The sequence below is a fragment of the Rhinopithecus roxellana genome, chromosome 7 (assembly GCF_007565055.1).
Source record: "Rhinopithecus roxellana isolate Shanxi Qingling chromosome 7, ASM756505v1, whole genome shotgun sequence".
Taxonomy (NCBI): Eukaryota; Metazoa; Chordata; class Mammalia; order Primates; family Cercopithecidae; genus Rhinopithecus; species Rhinopithecus roxellana.
The window spans coordinates 134048346-134061347 of NC_044555.1; the positions used below are offsets into that span (position 1 = coordinate 134048346).

At 35.1% G+C, this 13002-nt stretch overlaps 1 protein-coding gene across 14 annotated transcripts in view; it reads left to right on the forward strand.

Moving 5' to 3' along the window:
• Positions 1–13002, forward strand: part of FMR1 (FMRP translational regulator 1) — a 39271-nt gene that overhangs the window by 8636 nt on the left and 17633 nt on the right. For all 14 annotated transcript variants that reach the window (XR_004058359.1, XM_030933996.1, XM_030933995.1 and 11 more), the window contains exons 2-9: positions 1593–1645; positions 5175–5268; positions 7994–8065; positions 8668–8816; positions 10005–10098; positions 10185–10301; positions 12484–12654; positions 12744–12822. Coding sequence is in view for 13 of the 14 variants with exons in the window: in XM_030933996.1 (XP_030789856.1) it covers positions 1593–1645; positions 5175–5268; positions 7994–8065; positions 8668–8816; positions 10005–10098; positions 10185–10301; positions 12484–12654; positions 12744–12822 (829 nt within the window). In the remaining variant the exon portion in view is untranslated. The remainder of the gene's footprint in view (positions 1–1592; positions 1646–5174; positions 5269–7993; positions 8066–8667; positions 8817–10004; positions 10099–10184; positions 10302–12483; positions 12655–12743; positions 12823–13002) is intronic.

The window sequence follows — 13002 nt, forward strand, 5'->3', positions numbered from 1 at the left end:
TGTCTAAAGCTTTATGCCTGCTGCCCCTTAGGCTTAGTGGAATGCCTCTCCGTCCTCCTCTCTCTTTTGTTTAGCTAATACTTCCTTATCCTTTAAGGGGTCAGTAGGAACCTCACCTTCTTCAGTATGTTTTCCTTTGTCTTATTAACCTACCGCCATCACCCACACACATACCTTTTCCCTAAGGCTGGGATAGGAACCTCTTAGGCAATGATCTATTTGATAACTACTCACTGAGTTCATACTAGGCACTCTGCTGTATGACCATAAATGAAGTAAAACCTGACACCACCCTCAGGAAACTTACTGTTAGTGAGAAAATGGGCTATAATAATAGAGTGGGGTAAGTTTATTGTAGGGATAAGCATAGGATGCTGTGAGAATGCAGACGACAGGAATTTAACCTAGACTTCTCAGTTCTCCCATTGAAGATGACATCTGAACTGAAATCTGGAAGAACAATAAGAGATAGCTATGTAAAAAGAGGGGAAGGACTAGGAAAGAAGGAATGGAGAGAGGCCCAGAAACTACAGAGTATGGCACAAGTAGTTTAGCATTGTTGGGTCACAAACTCTAAGGATGTGAAAGATAAAGTTGGAGAAGTGGTGGGACTGGGGAGGACAACTCCTGTAGAGCCTTTTATGGCCAGAGAAGGAGTTTGGCTATGGTCCTGCAGGCAGGGAGAAACCACTGAAGGGGAGAAACACATACAGAATAAATTTGAATAAGAAGCTTAAATCTCCCCAAGCCCTTTTAAAATGAATTAAATTAAAAAGCCTTCGGGTTTCTTTATGCTTTGTCCTATTCTTCTAATTGTCCAAAACAAAAACCCTCCTTTTCTGTACCTATTAAAAGGTTAATTTTGTAAAATTACGGACAGTATGCTGATTAAAGAATTCTTGATAATTGGCCATTTTGTTCTGTCTTTGTATAGATTATTAACAATTGTGTCATCAGATTTAAAAGATCTAAACCTCTGGACTTTATATATTTTTTCTACAAGTGCTTGTGAGATTGAAAACTTAATTCAACTCTAGTAACTGGACTTTTTAGTGTTGTTTGCAGCATATGATTGTTAAAGAAAGTTTAGTATATTTGTGTGTGTGTGTGTGTATGTATATATATATATATATATATATATATATAGACTTGAGGTTATATTTAATCATTGACTATTGGTATTCTTCTAAGATTTTAAGGAGAAAAAGGTAGTTTACAACATGTGGCTGATAAATGGTTCTGGAACAATTTTCTTAGTTTTCGGTAATTCTATCCTAAAATGTACGTCCAGCTTTGCACTCACCACCACATTGTAATTTTCAGTATACTTGCCTATTTTTTGAGATGTTGAAGGTTATGCAGCAGTTTTTTTCTTGTTTACTGTTTTAGCTCTCTGTGTCTTTAGGGTGTAGCACATACAAGGTGGCAATATAGATGTGCTTAATGAATGAATGATCTTCAAAAACTGACCTTCATTTGAAGTTCTGTTTTGTTCATAAACACATAAAACATTTGGTATCTCTGTAAAATTTGACTAAAAACAAAAACTATATTTAAGCTCACAAGTTAATTTAACATTTTTTCTTACACAGGCATTTGTAAAGGATGTTCATGAAGATTCAATAACAGTTGCATTTGAAAACAAGTAAGTGTCTTGTTACATAATTTTAATGATGAGGTTCTTTAATATTTTATGCTAATTCTACTCGTCATTTTTTAAAAATTCAAGTCTAGTTTGAGTGCTTGTCAGGAATGGATCTTCATGTTACTGACTTAGAAGTTTGTGAACAACTCAGTATTAAACTAATGGAATGACTGTTTCTGCTAATGACCTGAAGGTCCCTTAATGTATGATATTGATCCTTACATCTTAATTACCTTGAATGTGAGTAAAGAAACCAGAGATTCTTGTGTATTAGTAACTGGAAGTTCGCATAGGAATATTTGTAAATTTTAAAAAGATAGTAATGAAGGGATTCATGGGTATTGCTAAAAAACTGTATGTGAGTTCTTTAACATTACATCTAAAACTGATGGTTTTAGTTGTCTAGTATATTTTATGGAAACAGTCCTGTTTACCCATTATCTGATTTTTTTTTTTATGTTTCATATATTCAGCAATAGCAGTAGCTGATCTTTTCTGCTCTCTTTTGCTAGATGAGGAAATAAAAACAGTCATAGGCCTAGGAATATTAACTGTATGAAAGCATCAATAGTATAGATGTTAACATTTTATTGGAGAAGACAAGTCTCTTGACTAAATTTTTTGAATGCTAATAAAGGCTGTTTTCAGGGTAGCTGTTTAAGATTGTAAAGTACATATAAATTCCTTAGTCAAAGTGTAGATGTGGCTGTGATCTTAGGATTTTACTAAACTCTGATGGATGGTTAACAGTTATCATTTTTTTTGGCTCTTATGTACCAAGAAAATTAATAATATATCAAAAGCAGGCTGCAAATCTATAGAGACAGAAAGTAGATTAGTGATTGCTTAGTGCTGGGGCTGGTAGGGAGGCCATAGCTGAAGAGTACAGGATTTTTGTGTATGTGGCAATGAAAATGTTGTAAAATCGACTGATAATTATTGCACATAACTGTAAACCTTCTACAAACTGTTGAATTGTACATTTAAATTGATGAATTATATGATATGTGGATTATGTCTGCTAAAATGTAGTATGTGACCCAGGCATACTGAGCAATAGATACACACATCTTGCTTCTAAATAAAAATAATAGTTTAAAACCAGGCCTGTGTTTCAGTGTCTAGAAAATACATTTTGTAATTGAACTTAGCAGAGTCTTTTGACTAGCAATAGGACAAAGTAGTATCCTTAGATGCCTGAAACACATGTAGGGGGACAGAGATAAAAGGATTGAAAGTATCTAACCCTATTTCTGGCTCTGGACTAATAATCACAGACCAAAATACAAGTTTGAATAATAGAATACCTTTCCCTGAACACATAAAGCGAAAAATTTTAGTATTTGTCTCTTTGCCGTTTCATATATCCATGGCCATACAATAGACAACAGTATCATACCAACAGAGGAATCTTTGATAACTTGGAGGGTATTTTTTTCTTACAATTATACACTTTATCTATTTACTTACATCACTAGGTAAATGCTGTTTCCCATAAAGGGAGAGTTGTCTTTATTTGCTACTCTTTTAGTTTTTCGCATAGTCTATAATCTAAAGTATTAAGCAAACACTCATTTCCTCTATGCATTTAAGAATTTGTCTAGTTTATACATTGATTTATCAGATCACTTCTTTTTGGTTTTCAGTCAGATTTCTACCATAAACTTAAAATTATTTCCTCTTTGGACCTTCTAATTATTTATCTCCTATACCATATCTGCATGAAAGTTTCTCTTCAAGCTCTTTGTCATCCTGGGAGTTTGAAATAGATCATTGATTTTTTAACTTGTGTTCATGGAGTATGTTTGCGATACAACATTGGGTTTGAGCACATCAATAGGATTTAATAGGTCTCTACCGAAGTAATCTCTTTGCCCTTCCTTGTGTGTTTCCTTTTTGGTTTTCTGTTAGAAACAAAACGAAAACAGTGTTTTGTAGAACACCAGATTGTATTTACCCTTTCTTTCCTTTCAATCAGGAAGAAGCTCCTGTTACTGATACCATATTGTTTTAGGTGCTTTGTTTTTAGGTGCTTTCTAAACCTTCCATAAAGGATAAAGCTGTTTTCAGATTTCACATTTTTTAATAAGGAATTTGAATTTTTATCTGTATACACTTAAAATAATTATTTCTTCTTTGGAACCAAGAAGTTATATTATACATTATTATATGCTTTAAAATCAAATTTAGCAATGAATCTGTAACATCTATGAGGTATGTATAATAACTCAGAGGAGGGTTTAGTTAATTTAGGCCCTAATCAGATTTCCACAAATTCTGACTTAATATTTGCCCTCTTATATAACAGCTCTTCTTTAAACAAAAACGAGTACTTTTCTCAATAGAATTTTACTAAGAAAGCTCTTTAGTAAAACATCGACATTATACATAGAACATATCTCAGTATCTGCTAATGAAGAACACCAAAAAGAACCCAGATGTGACTGCTCCGGAAGTTGAATCCTCAGCGTTTTTGCAAAGTTTGTCTTTTAATATTTTATATATATATATATATTTTTTTAAGACAGGGTCTCACTCTGTCACCTAGGCTGGAGTGCAGTGGCATGCTCATGGCTCACTGTAACCTTGAACTCTTGAGCTTGAGCTATCCTCGCACCTCAGCCTCCCAAGTAGCTGGGACTATAGACACATACCACCACACCTAATTTTATTTTTTTTAATAATTTGTTGTAAAGATGAGGTCCTACCTTGTTGCCCAGGCTGCTCTTGAAGTCCTAGCCTGAAGCAGTGCTCCCACCTCAGCCTCCCAAAACTCTGGGATTATAGGCTTGAGCCACTGTGCCCTAATATTTTATGTTTTTATGGATATAAAAAATAATTTGGTATCTTTCAGAGTTGTTTAATATCATTTTAAATTTAAAAACATAGGCAACTTAAACTCCTATAGGCTGTCTCCATCGGGTTTCTGTGGTTTAGGAGACCCCACCATCCCAGTGCATGCTGATAACGTCATACTGATCAGCATCCAGCTACCCACAGCAAGAATTGACCACCTCGTGGGATCTAAAATTTAAAGGGGGAAAAGTGAGTTGTGAATTGCTAATGTGCTGACAGCCCCATTTTGCTTGGGAATTAGAGGGCAGTTTTTGTGGTCCTTGGAATGTGGTTAAAATTCTTCTGCAAGTGGAAGTATGTTTATATTACTAACAATTACTGGTACTAATATTCAAATATTGAAGGAAATTTCTGTTGTGGACTTATGTTTAAAGCTCTTAGAAGTTGAAATTATTGGAAAGAAGACTTGTTTTGAAAATCATAATATTGCCGTATTGTGTTTAGAGAAATATTCCAAACGGGAGTAGGCTGCTGTGCTGCATGCAGACTTTGCTGAAATGTTACTGTATTGCCATTATGTCCCACTCAGCAAAAACTGATGATTTTAAAGCTTTTGCTTCTTGAAAGTAGAAAAAGAGGGGTCACGCTTAACCAAAAGTTGATGGCAGAGTGGTCACTGTTTCAGTTAAACATGAAAAGCATGTTAAATAATTGTATGTTTGCTTATTTACAGCTGGCAGCCTGAAAGGCAGATTCCATTCCATGATGTCAGATTCCCACCTCCTGTAGGTTATAATAAAGATATAAATGAAAGTGATGAAGTTGAGGTGAGTTTTCCCTGCCATAAAGTCATTTAGTACTGAAGAAGTGGGGTTACTTAATTTATCTGTGTGTGTGTGGTTTTTTTTTTTTTTTTTTTTTTTTTGATACCTTGTCTTTAACACTGTTTAAATTACTTTGAGAATTACAGTTGGAATGGACATGTGCTTTTGACTGACTCATCTTATTAATAATTCAAAATGATACATGATGCTTACATTTGGCTATTTGAGCAGTACTCAGAGCATATATTTGAAAGTCACTGCCTCAAGTTCCTTTGCCCACTAGTAATTCTTTTCTCCTTCCCTTAATTTCTGAATCTTTGAATATGTCATTTGTTTACAACTGTGTCCCCGTTGTAAGCAAAATGGATTATGAAAATTAATTTTACACAGGAAAGAAACCATGCTTTATTACAGAGTAGTATACTAGAATTTCTTTAAGTAGCAGTGAATCTTCTTGGTGTATTTTTAAAAGCCTACAAGCTTTAGTTAATACGTATTGGTAAAATCTCTTTTTCATAGGGCATATCGTGAACTACCTGCTTATATCCCATTGAGTTCTTTGACCAAAATGTGCTATGGAGATCTAACATGTAAACAGAAATGTTATGCTTGTGATTTCTTTCTCCATTAGAAATCGGTTTTGTATTTAAGGCACTAACAGTGCCTCATATAGTTTGTGTGGTATCCTCTCTCCTTTGTATCCTTTCATGTACTCCATTTTGAGCTGCTTCTCTTTTTTTTCCACGATAATAAGCATAATGCCTTACTATTAGTTAATAGTAGTTGCCGTTCCATGAATATTTGTAGTATGAAGGATGTGGCTAAGTAGACATTTGTGCAGGTGAGGCAGAGTGGTTCTAGGTCCTGTCCTTCAGTTCTGTATTTTAATTTTTTTTTTTTTTTTTTTTTTTTTTTTTTTTTTTTTTTTTTTTGAGATGGAGTCTCACTCTTGTTGCCCAGGAGTGCAGTGGCACAATCTTGGCTCACTGCAACCTCTGTCTCCCGGGTTCTAGCGATTCTCCTGCCTCGGCCTCCTGAGTAGCTGGGATTGCAGGTGCCCACCACCATGCCCAGGTAATTTTTATATTTTTAGTAGAGACGGGGTTTCACCATGTTGGTCAAGCTGGTCTCGAACTCCTGACCTCAGGTGATCCACCCGCCTCAGCCTCCCAAAGTGCTGGGATTACAGGCGTGAGCCACCGTGCCCGGCTGGTCCTTGAATTCTTATTTGCTGCACTAGGTAGTAAAGGTGTAGCAAAAACAGGACAGAATCTTCTGCCTTTGATGAAATCACATTCCAGTGAGGATAGCTAATATGACAGATGTGAGTCTTAACAAAGGAAAAAAAAAAGCGAGAGAATGAAAGGTGATACAGGGCAGGATTGCTGTTTTAGAGAGTAGTCAGGGAAGGTCTGTCATTGTCCAGGCCTGTGTTTTTCTCTCTACAGTTTTAAAGTGGACATAGAATAAAGTGTTATTTATTTTCCAAAAATGTAAGCAATCTCTACTAGGTTTAAGCAGCTGGGCTTGGTTTTGCAAGGGATCTTAATAGGGAACAGAAACACTGTGTATACTTAGCTGTCCACTTCCCCAGGAGACTGTAAGCTCTCTGAAGGCAAGGCCCAGGTCTTTGGTCTATATTAGGAGTACCCAGAATAGTGTTTGACGGAGGGATGAAAGGGACTTTTTCTCCCCAGCTTGGTCACTTGACAAATGGGGACCAATGAGATACCATTGCTAGGATGACCTCACCGATTTGCTGAGGTGATTTCTCTGGCTAGAGTAGTTGAGAAAGATGGAAGCAAGAGGGAAAGGTATGTTAAGTTGTATTCAGTCACTGTATTGTGTGATCATTAACTTTGGTTGTAAAAGGGAGGCAAGTTCAAGCTTTTACTCACTTGTCACCCCTGGACTCTGTACCTTTCTTGGCCTCATGTCCTCATCCCCCTTGTCTTTGTTTCTGTTTTCTGCTTCTGAGTATTTCTGTCTCTCTCTCCATATATACTCTATTGTCTCTTTTCCTATTAACCTTGATTTGCTAGGGTCTTCATGAAAGGTTCCATGCTGTACATCTTAAGTGAACTTTAAAGTGGTCACCAAAGAGATGAGTTAGAAGAACTGATCTGCAGTTTGTGACAGACCAGGAAGGTGATATCCAGAGGATTGCCACCATGAAGTTGTCCTTTTTAGTGGAGAGGAAGCAGGAGACCAGAGAGTGACCAAGGATCTGTCCATTTAGTTCCAGGAGATGTGAATGCCAGAGTGGTGTCCTTAGTGGGCTGAATGTTCAGTGGTCTTACTTATTTAGTGACGAAGCAACAAGACAGTAGGGCATGGTCAGTAACTTTCAGTCAATTTTTGGTTACTAGAATAAAACAAAAATAAGTTTATACATTTTTAGATACATTTTTGTAACTCTCTGAGTACCCAAGGAAAGTGTGGTTGTATTAGCGTCTATTTTCAGAGCACTAATTATTGCTGAATTAGAACAGAAATATAGGAAAACGGATTTTTACAAGGAGCTTCAAAGCAATCTCAGGTAGTTTCTGATTATGTATCTCTGCCTAGCTCGGGGTACATAGACAGGGTTACAATTTGGTTAAAGATACATGACGTGATTTTAAAGACACCTAGGGGCGTTTTAAGAAAATTTCCTCGCTATCTGATAATCTGCAGATTTCAAAATTATGTTAATCATGAAATATTCTGTGTTGTAATTTTTGTGTAGGTGTATTCCAGAGCAAATGAAAAAGAGCCTTGCTGTTGGTGGTTAGCTAAAGTGAGGATGATAAAGGGTGAGGTAGGAAAATGCCTATTTAAAATTTTTTCTTATACTATTTCCTTTTTTTAAACCCAGGTTGTACATTTCCATATGGATTTCTATTTTGAAGTAATATCTAATTTTGAGTAATTAAAATGTTTTCACTATGTGTTCAGTATGTTTCAGTTGGTTATAATTTTTTTCCCCTAGATAATTTATTTATTTATTTATTTATTTTTTTATTTTTTTTTTTTTTTGAGGCAGAGTCTCGCTCTGTCGCCCGGACTGGAGTGCAGTGGCCGGATCTCAGCTCACTGCAAGCTCCGCCTCCCGGTTTTACGCCATTCTCCTGCCTCAGCCTCCCGAGTAGCTGGGACTACAGTCGCCCGCCACCTCGCCCGGCTAGATTTTTTTTTTGTATTTTTAGTAGAGACGGAGTTTCACCGTGTTAGCCAGGATGGTCTCGATCTCCTGACCTCGTGATCCGCCCGTCTCAGCCTCCCAAAGTGCTGGGATTACAGGCTTGAGCCACCGCGCCCGGCGATAATTTATTTTAAAATAACTGAATAGGGAGAACTTCTTACTCTTCTTACTCTTACTCTAAAAATTGTAATTAGAAGTGACTTTTATTTATTTCTCAGTTTTATGTGATAGAATATGCAGCATGTGACGCAACTTACAATGAAATTGTCACAATTGAACGTCTAAGATCAGTTAATCCCAACAAACCTGCCACAAAAGATACTTTCCATAAGATCAAACTGGATGTGCCAGAAGACTTACGACAAATGTAAGTTGATACACAAGAAATGCTGAGAACTTGGAAGTGATATGCAATTAGTTTAAAAGAATATAAATTTTAAAATACTAGAAATTGATTTTAAATTTGGTGGACTTTGGCAAAAATGGTTTGGTTTGCAAGAGCAGTGGGGGAAAAACTTATTTAGCTTTTCCAACTTATAGAATCAAGGCAACCTTGCACTTGATTAAACTTACTTGGCTACACACATGGCTGATGTACATAATGTACATTTGTTTTCTAAACTAACTTTGTTCATTCTAAGATTTAAAAACAGATCAAACAAATGTGATAATTCTGTCATAAGTCACGAACTAAATTATAGACTAAATAATTTCTCCTGTTTTTTTCTCTTTTACCTAAAATGTTTTTGGATAAATGTGTAATAAGTAGAGCCACAGAAGCTTTAAAAAGTCATCTCATCTTATAATCCTTGATCTGGAATAGTGATTAAAGACTATAGAAGAGATGCATTTTTTCTTGCAGATTTTATCAAGTGAATACAGTACATTTGATTTGGACATGTTGTTGAACATTAAATTGCAGTTCAGAATACATAGAAATCCTCACTTTTCTAGAGATTGTGTATGTGTATAAATTTTTGTGCCTTCTGGTTCATATATGTTTCCTTCTCTCCCTCAAGTTGTTTAGCAGTTTCTTACCCCATTCTCCATGATGTGCTAATTTCATATTGCATGCCTGTATCAAAACCTCTCATATGCCCCATAAATATATATACCTACTATGTGTGTGTGTATATATATATATATACACACACACACTATATATACCTAGTATGTACCCACAAAAACTAAAAGTTAAAAAAAAGAAAAAAAAAGGCCTGTGACAAGAAAAAAAGAAAGATACCAGTTACCCTGTAGGTAGCTATCTCCAAAAGTTTTCAATAGTTGACTTAAGAAAACTACTGACTTGTATGTAACTGAAATCAGGAAACCTGTAGTGTAGAGTGGTTCCCCTGAGTATGTCTCCTTTGGTAATCTAAGCTGTACTTCAGAGATGTACAGAAAAAGGAACTAAGCTTCTAAATGGATATAGCTTATTTTGTGTAAATCAAATTTAATATGAATCCATGATTCTTATACATGTAAATCTATCTGCATTTATTTATGTCAGTAGTTGGTAATTATTCATCTTAATTTTTTTTTTTTTAATTTCTAGGTGTGCCAAAGAGTCGGCACATAAGGACTTTAAAAAGGCAGTTGGTGCCTTTTCTGTAACTTATGATCCAGAAAATTATCAGCTTGTCATTTTGGTGAGCATTTTCGAGTTGTTTATTTTTGGTTTAATTCGTCTGGGGCAATTGCCTTAATAATAATGTTGTTAATTTAAATCATTTAGTCCATCAGTGAAGTCACCTCAAAGCGAGCGCATATGCTGATTGACATGCACTTTCGGAGCTTGCGCACTAAGTTGTCTCTGATACTGAGAAATGAAGAAGCTAGTAAGCAGCTGGAGGTATGTCACTTTCCCTAGCACTGCTTGTAAGGCTACCTAGGAACAATAACTGTATCGTTCTACAACTTGAATATGGGGAGCTTGTTATTTATTTACTGCTTCTTAACAATTCCTTAGGTTCTATAGTTGGAAAATTATACAAAGCATAATCATACTAAAGTTTCCATGCCTGAGGTTTCAAAATTCAGCAGCCCCTTATGTATATTAAGGGACTTCTGGTCCTTTCACTTTTACTAGAAGTTTATCAAAGCTGCTAATAAAATGAGGCAATGCTTCTTCCATATAACATGTTGTCATTAAAAATACTAGAGAATATTTAAATATCTAATCATACTCCTTTCATTATGTATGTTTATCTTTGTTTAAAAGGATATAGAACTTCTTCATTCTAATTGGTTGTCATTCTTTAAAACTCTTGTCTTCAGATTCCCGCCAGAGGCTATTTCCCTAACTTACTATTTTGTCTCTTAAGGTGCATTTTATCTACTTCTATTAATCCTCCAATAATTTTCATCACCATACATTTGTTTTCGTTGATTACTATCTAGTACGTCCATCCATTACTATAGAAACTAAGTGGATCTTAGAAGAATGTGCCAGCTCTACTATATTACTGTCAAATTCCAGAGTTCCTCATCATTATTCATTAGAAGGAAAACACCACACATTTGAAATAGTAAAGATAAAAAGGAGTTCCAAACTGCATTTTAAGAGAAAAGGTAGTCAAGACTGTGTTCTTATAAAAACCCTGTGAAATTTGCCACCTGTCAACTTGATGTATGATGCTGAACTCTTAGCAGAAGGGGAATAGTTTAATCTCCTTTTGCCACTTTGTTTTTTCTTAAGGCCATGGAGGGCTGTTTCATTGGTCTTTGCTCTCATTCTTTCTTGATGTCCCTGTGTTAACGATTTTGTGGTTTCTTTAGTGATTCTCTCATAACTTTTAGCCCAGAGCTGCCTCCTTACTTTGTGAATATTATGAAAATATACTCATATGCCTCTTCTTAAACATCAAATTATTCTTAAATGATCTATTATACTTTTGGCTAATCATTTATCAGGGAATTATCAATGAAAAGGAATGAACCAGATTAATGAACCAGTACTCAAAAAACATGACTTCTTGAAAAGTCCTAGAATTATTTTATAGATTTTATTACTCCAGTCTAAAAAAAATGGATATTGCACTTTTAAATTATTTATACTAGTTACATTCATTCATTCAAATTATCAGGTCTATTGAACAATGAGAAACTAGTTTGCATGTCTGTCTTTGTTCACTACTGATATTAAAGAGATTTACATGTTCCTATAAGAAATTCCCATTTTTCAACATGAGCCACTAATACGTTTGGTTTTTCATTGATGGCATGCTAGAACTAAACACTAAATTTTGGTAATGGTATTTAAAGACAGTGATTATCCACAAGTTTGGGATGTCAGTGTAACTTAGTTTCGTCATCACTGAATATTTACAAGTGCTCATCATACTTGTGGATCCAGATCACAAGGTCTTACAGACTCTGGTCTGATGTTAGCTTTCAGATGCTTACTTACTAAGTTTTTAATTTTTGACATTTTTTGATTATTCAGTTTAACTACTGTACCAACAATTTTTGATTCCTTAGGTTTTGAGGGAGGTGTCATTTTAATGTCATTTCACAACAGTGGAATGTTTAGACCACAGTACCTAATGAAAAATAGCACTATTTCCAGAAAATATATACTGATACCTTTTAATAAAAATGAAGCGAATAAAATTTTCTATAAAGATGATATTTAAACTTTTTTTTTTTTTACCTAAATGAGTAACATTGAGTTTGTCAGACCGAGTGAGCTGGTTTTTATTGGGGGAACATTTGACCTGCTTCTTAGTTATTATATTGTTGATGTCATTGGTTAACTAAGGCAGCCTTGCAGATAAGTTTTCAGCAGTTACCTTGGAAAATGTCACTAAGTTCTTTCCTATTAACAAAAACATAAAATGTCATAGACCTTTAGTAACCTAAAAAGTACTTAGGCTGTGAGAGGTATTTTCTAAAACCTGTTAGTTTTTAACTAAAACTATTAATAATTTATGGACCCTTCATATACAGGGTCAAGATAATTTACATGGCTGGCCTCAATACAGTTGTCATGATAGTTGATAAAGTGTATTTATCAGACGTGCATTTCTCTTCAGAGTTCAAGGCAGCTTGCCTCGAGATTTCATGAACAGTTTATCGTAAGAGAAGATCTGATGGGTCTAGCTATTGGTACTCATGGTGCTAATATTCAGCAAGCTAGAAAAGTACCTGGGGTCACTGCTATTGATCTAGATGAAGATACCTGCACATTTCATATTTATGGAGAGGTAAATATTTTACTGCATAGTTTTTTTCCCCCCCCCCCAAAATTTCAGCTAGCTAATCTTTTGTCTTAAAACTTTTCCCCTTTTATTAGGATCAGGATGCAGTGAAAAAAGCTAGAAGCTTTCTCGAATTTGCTGAAGATGTCATACAAGTTCCAAGGAACTTAGTAGGTAAGTCAGAAGTATCTGTTGACATATAGTACAAAAACAAAGTTTAGGTATGTTTTAGTTTATTTATGGTGATAGAATTCAACTTTTTCTCACTGGAGGGTATCATTTAATTGAAACATAGTCTTTGAAATATGGTCTGTTCTTCTAGCATACAAAAAATTATTTGGTAAGTATGATGTT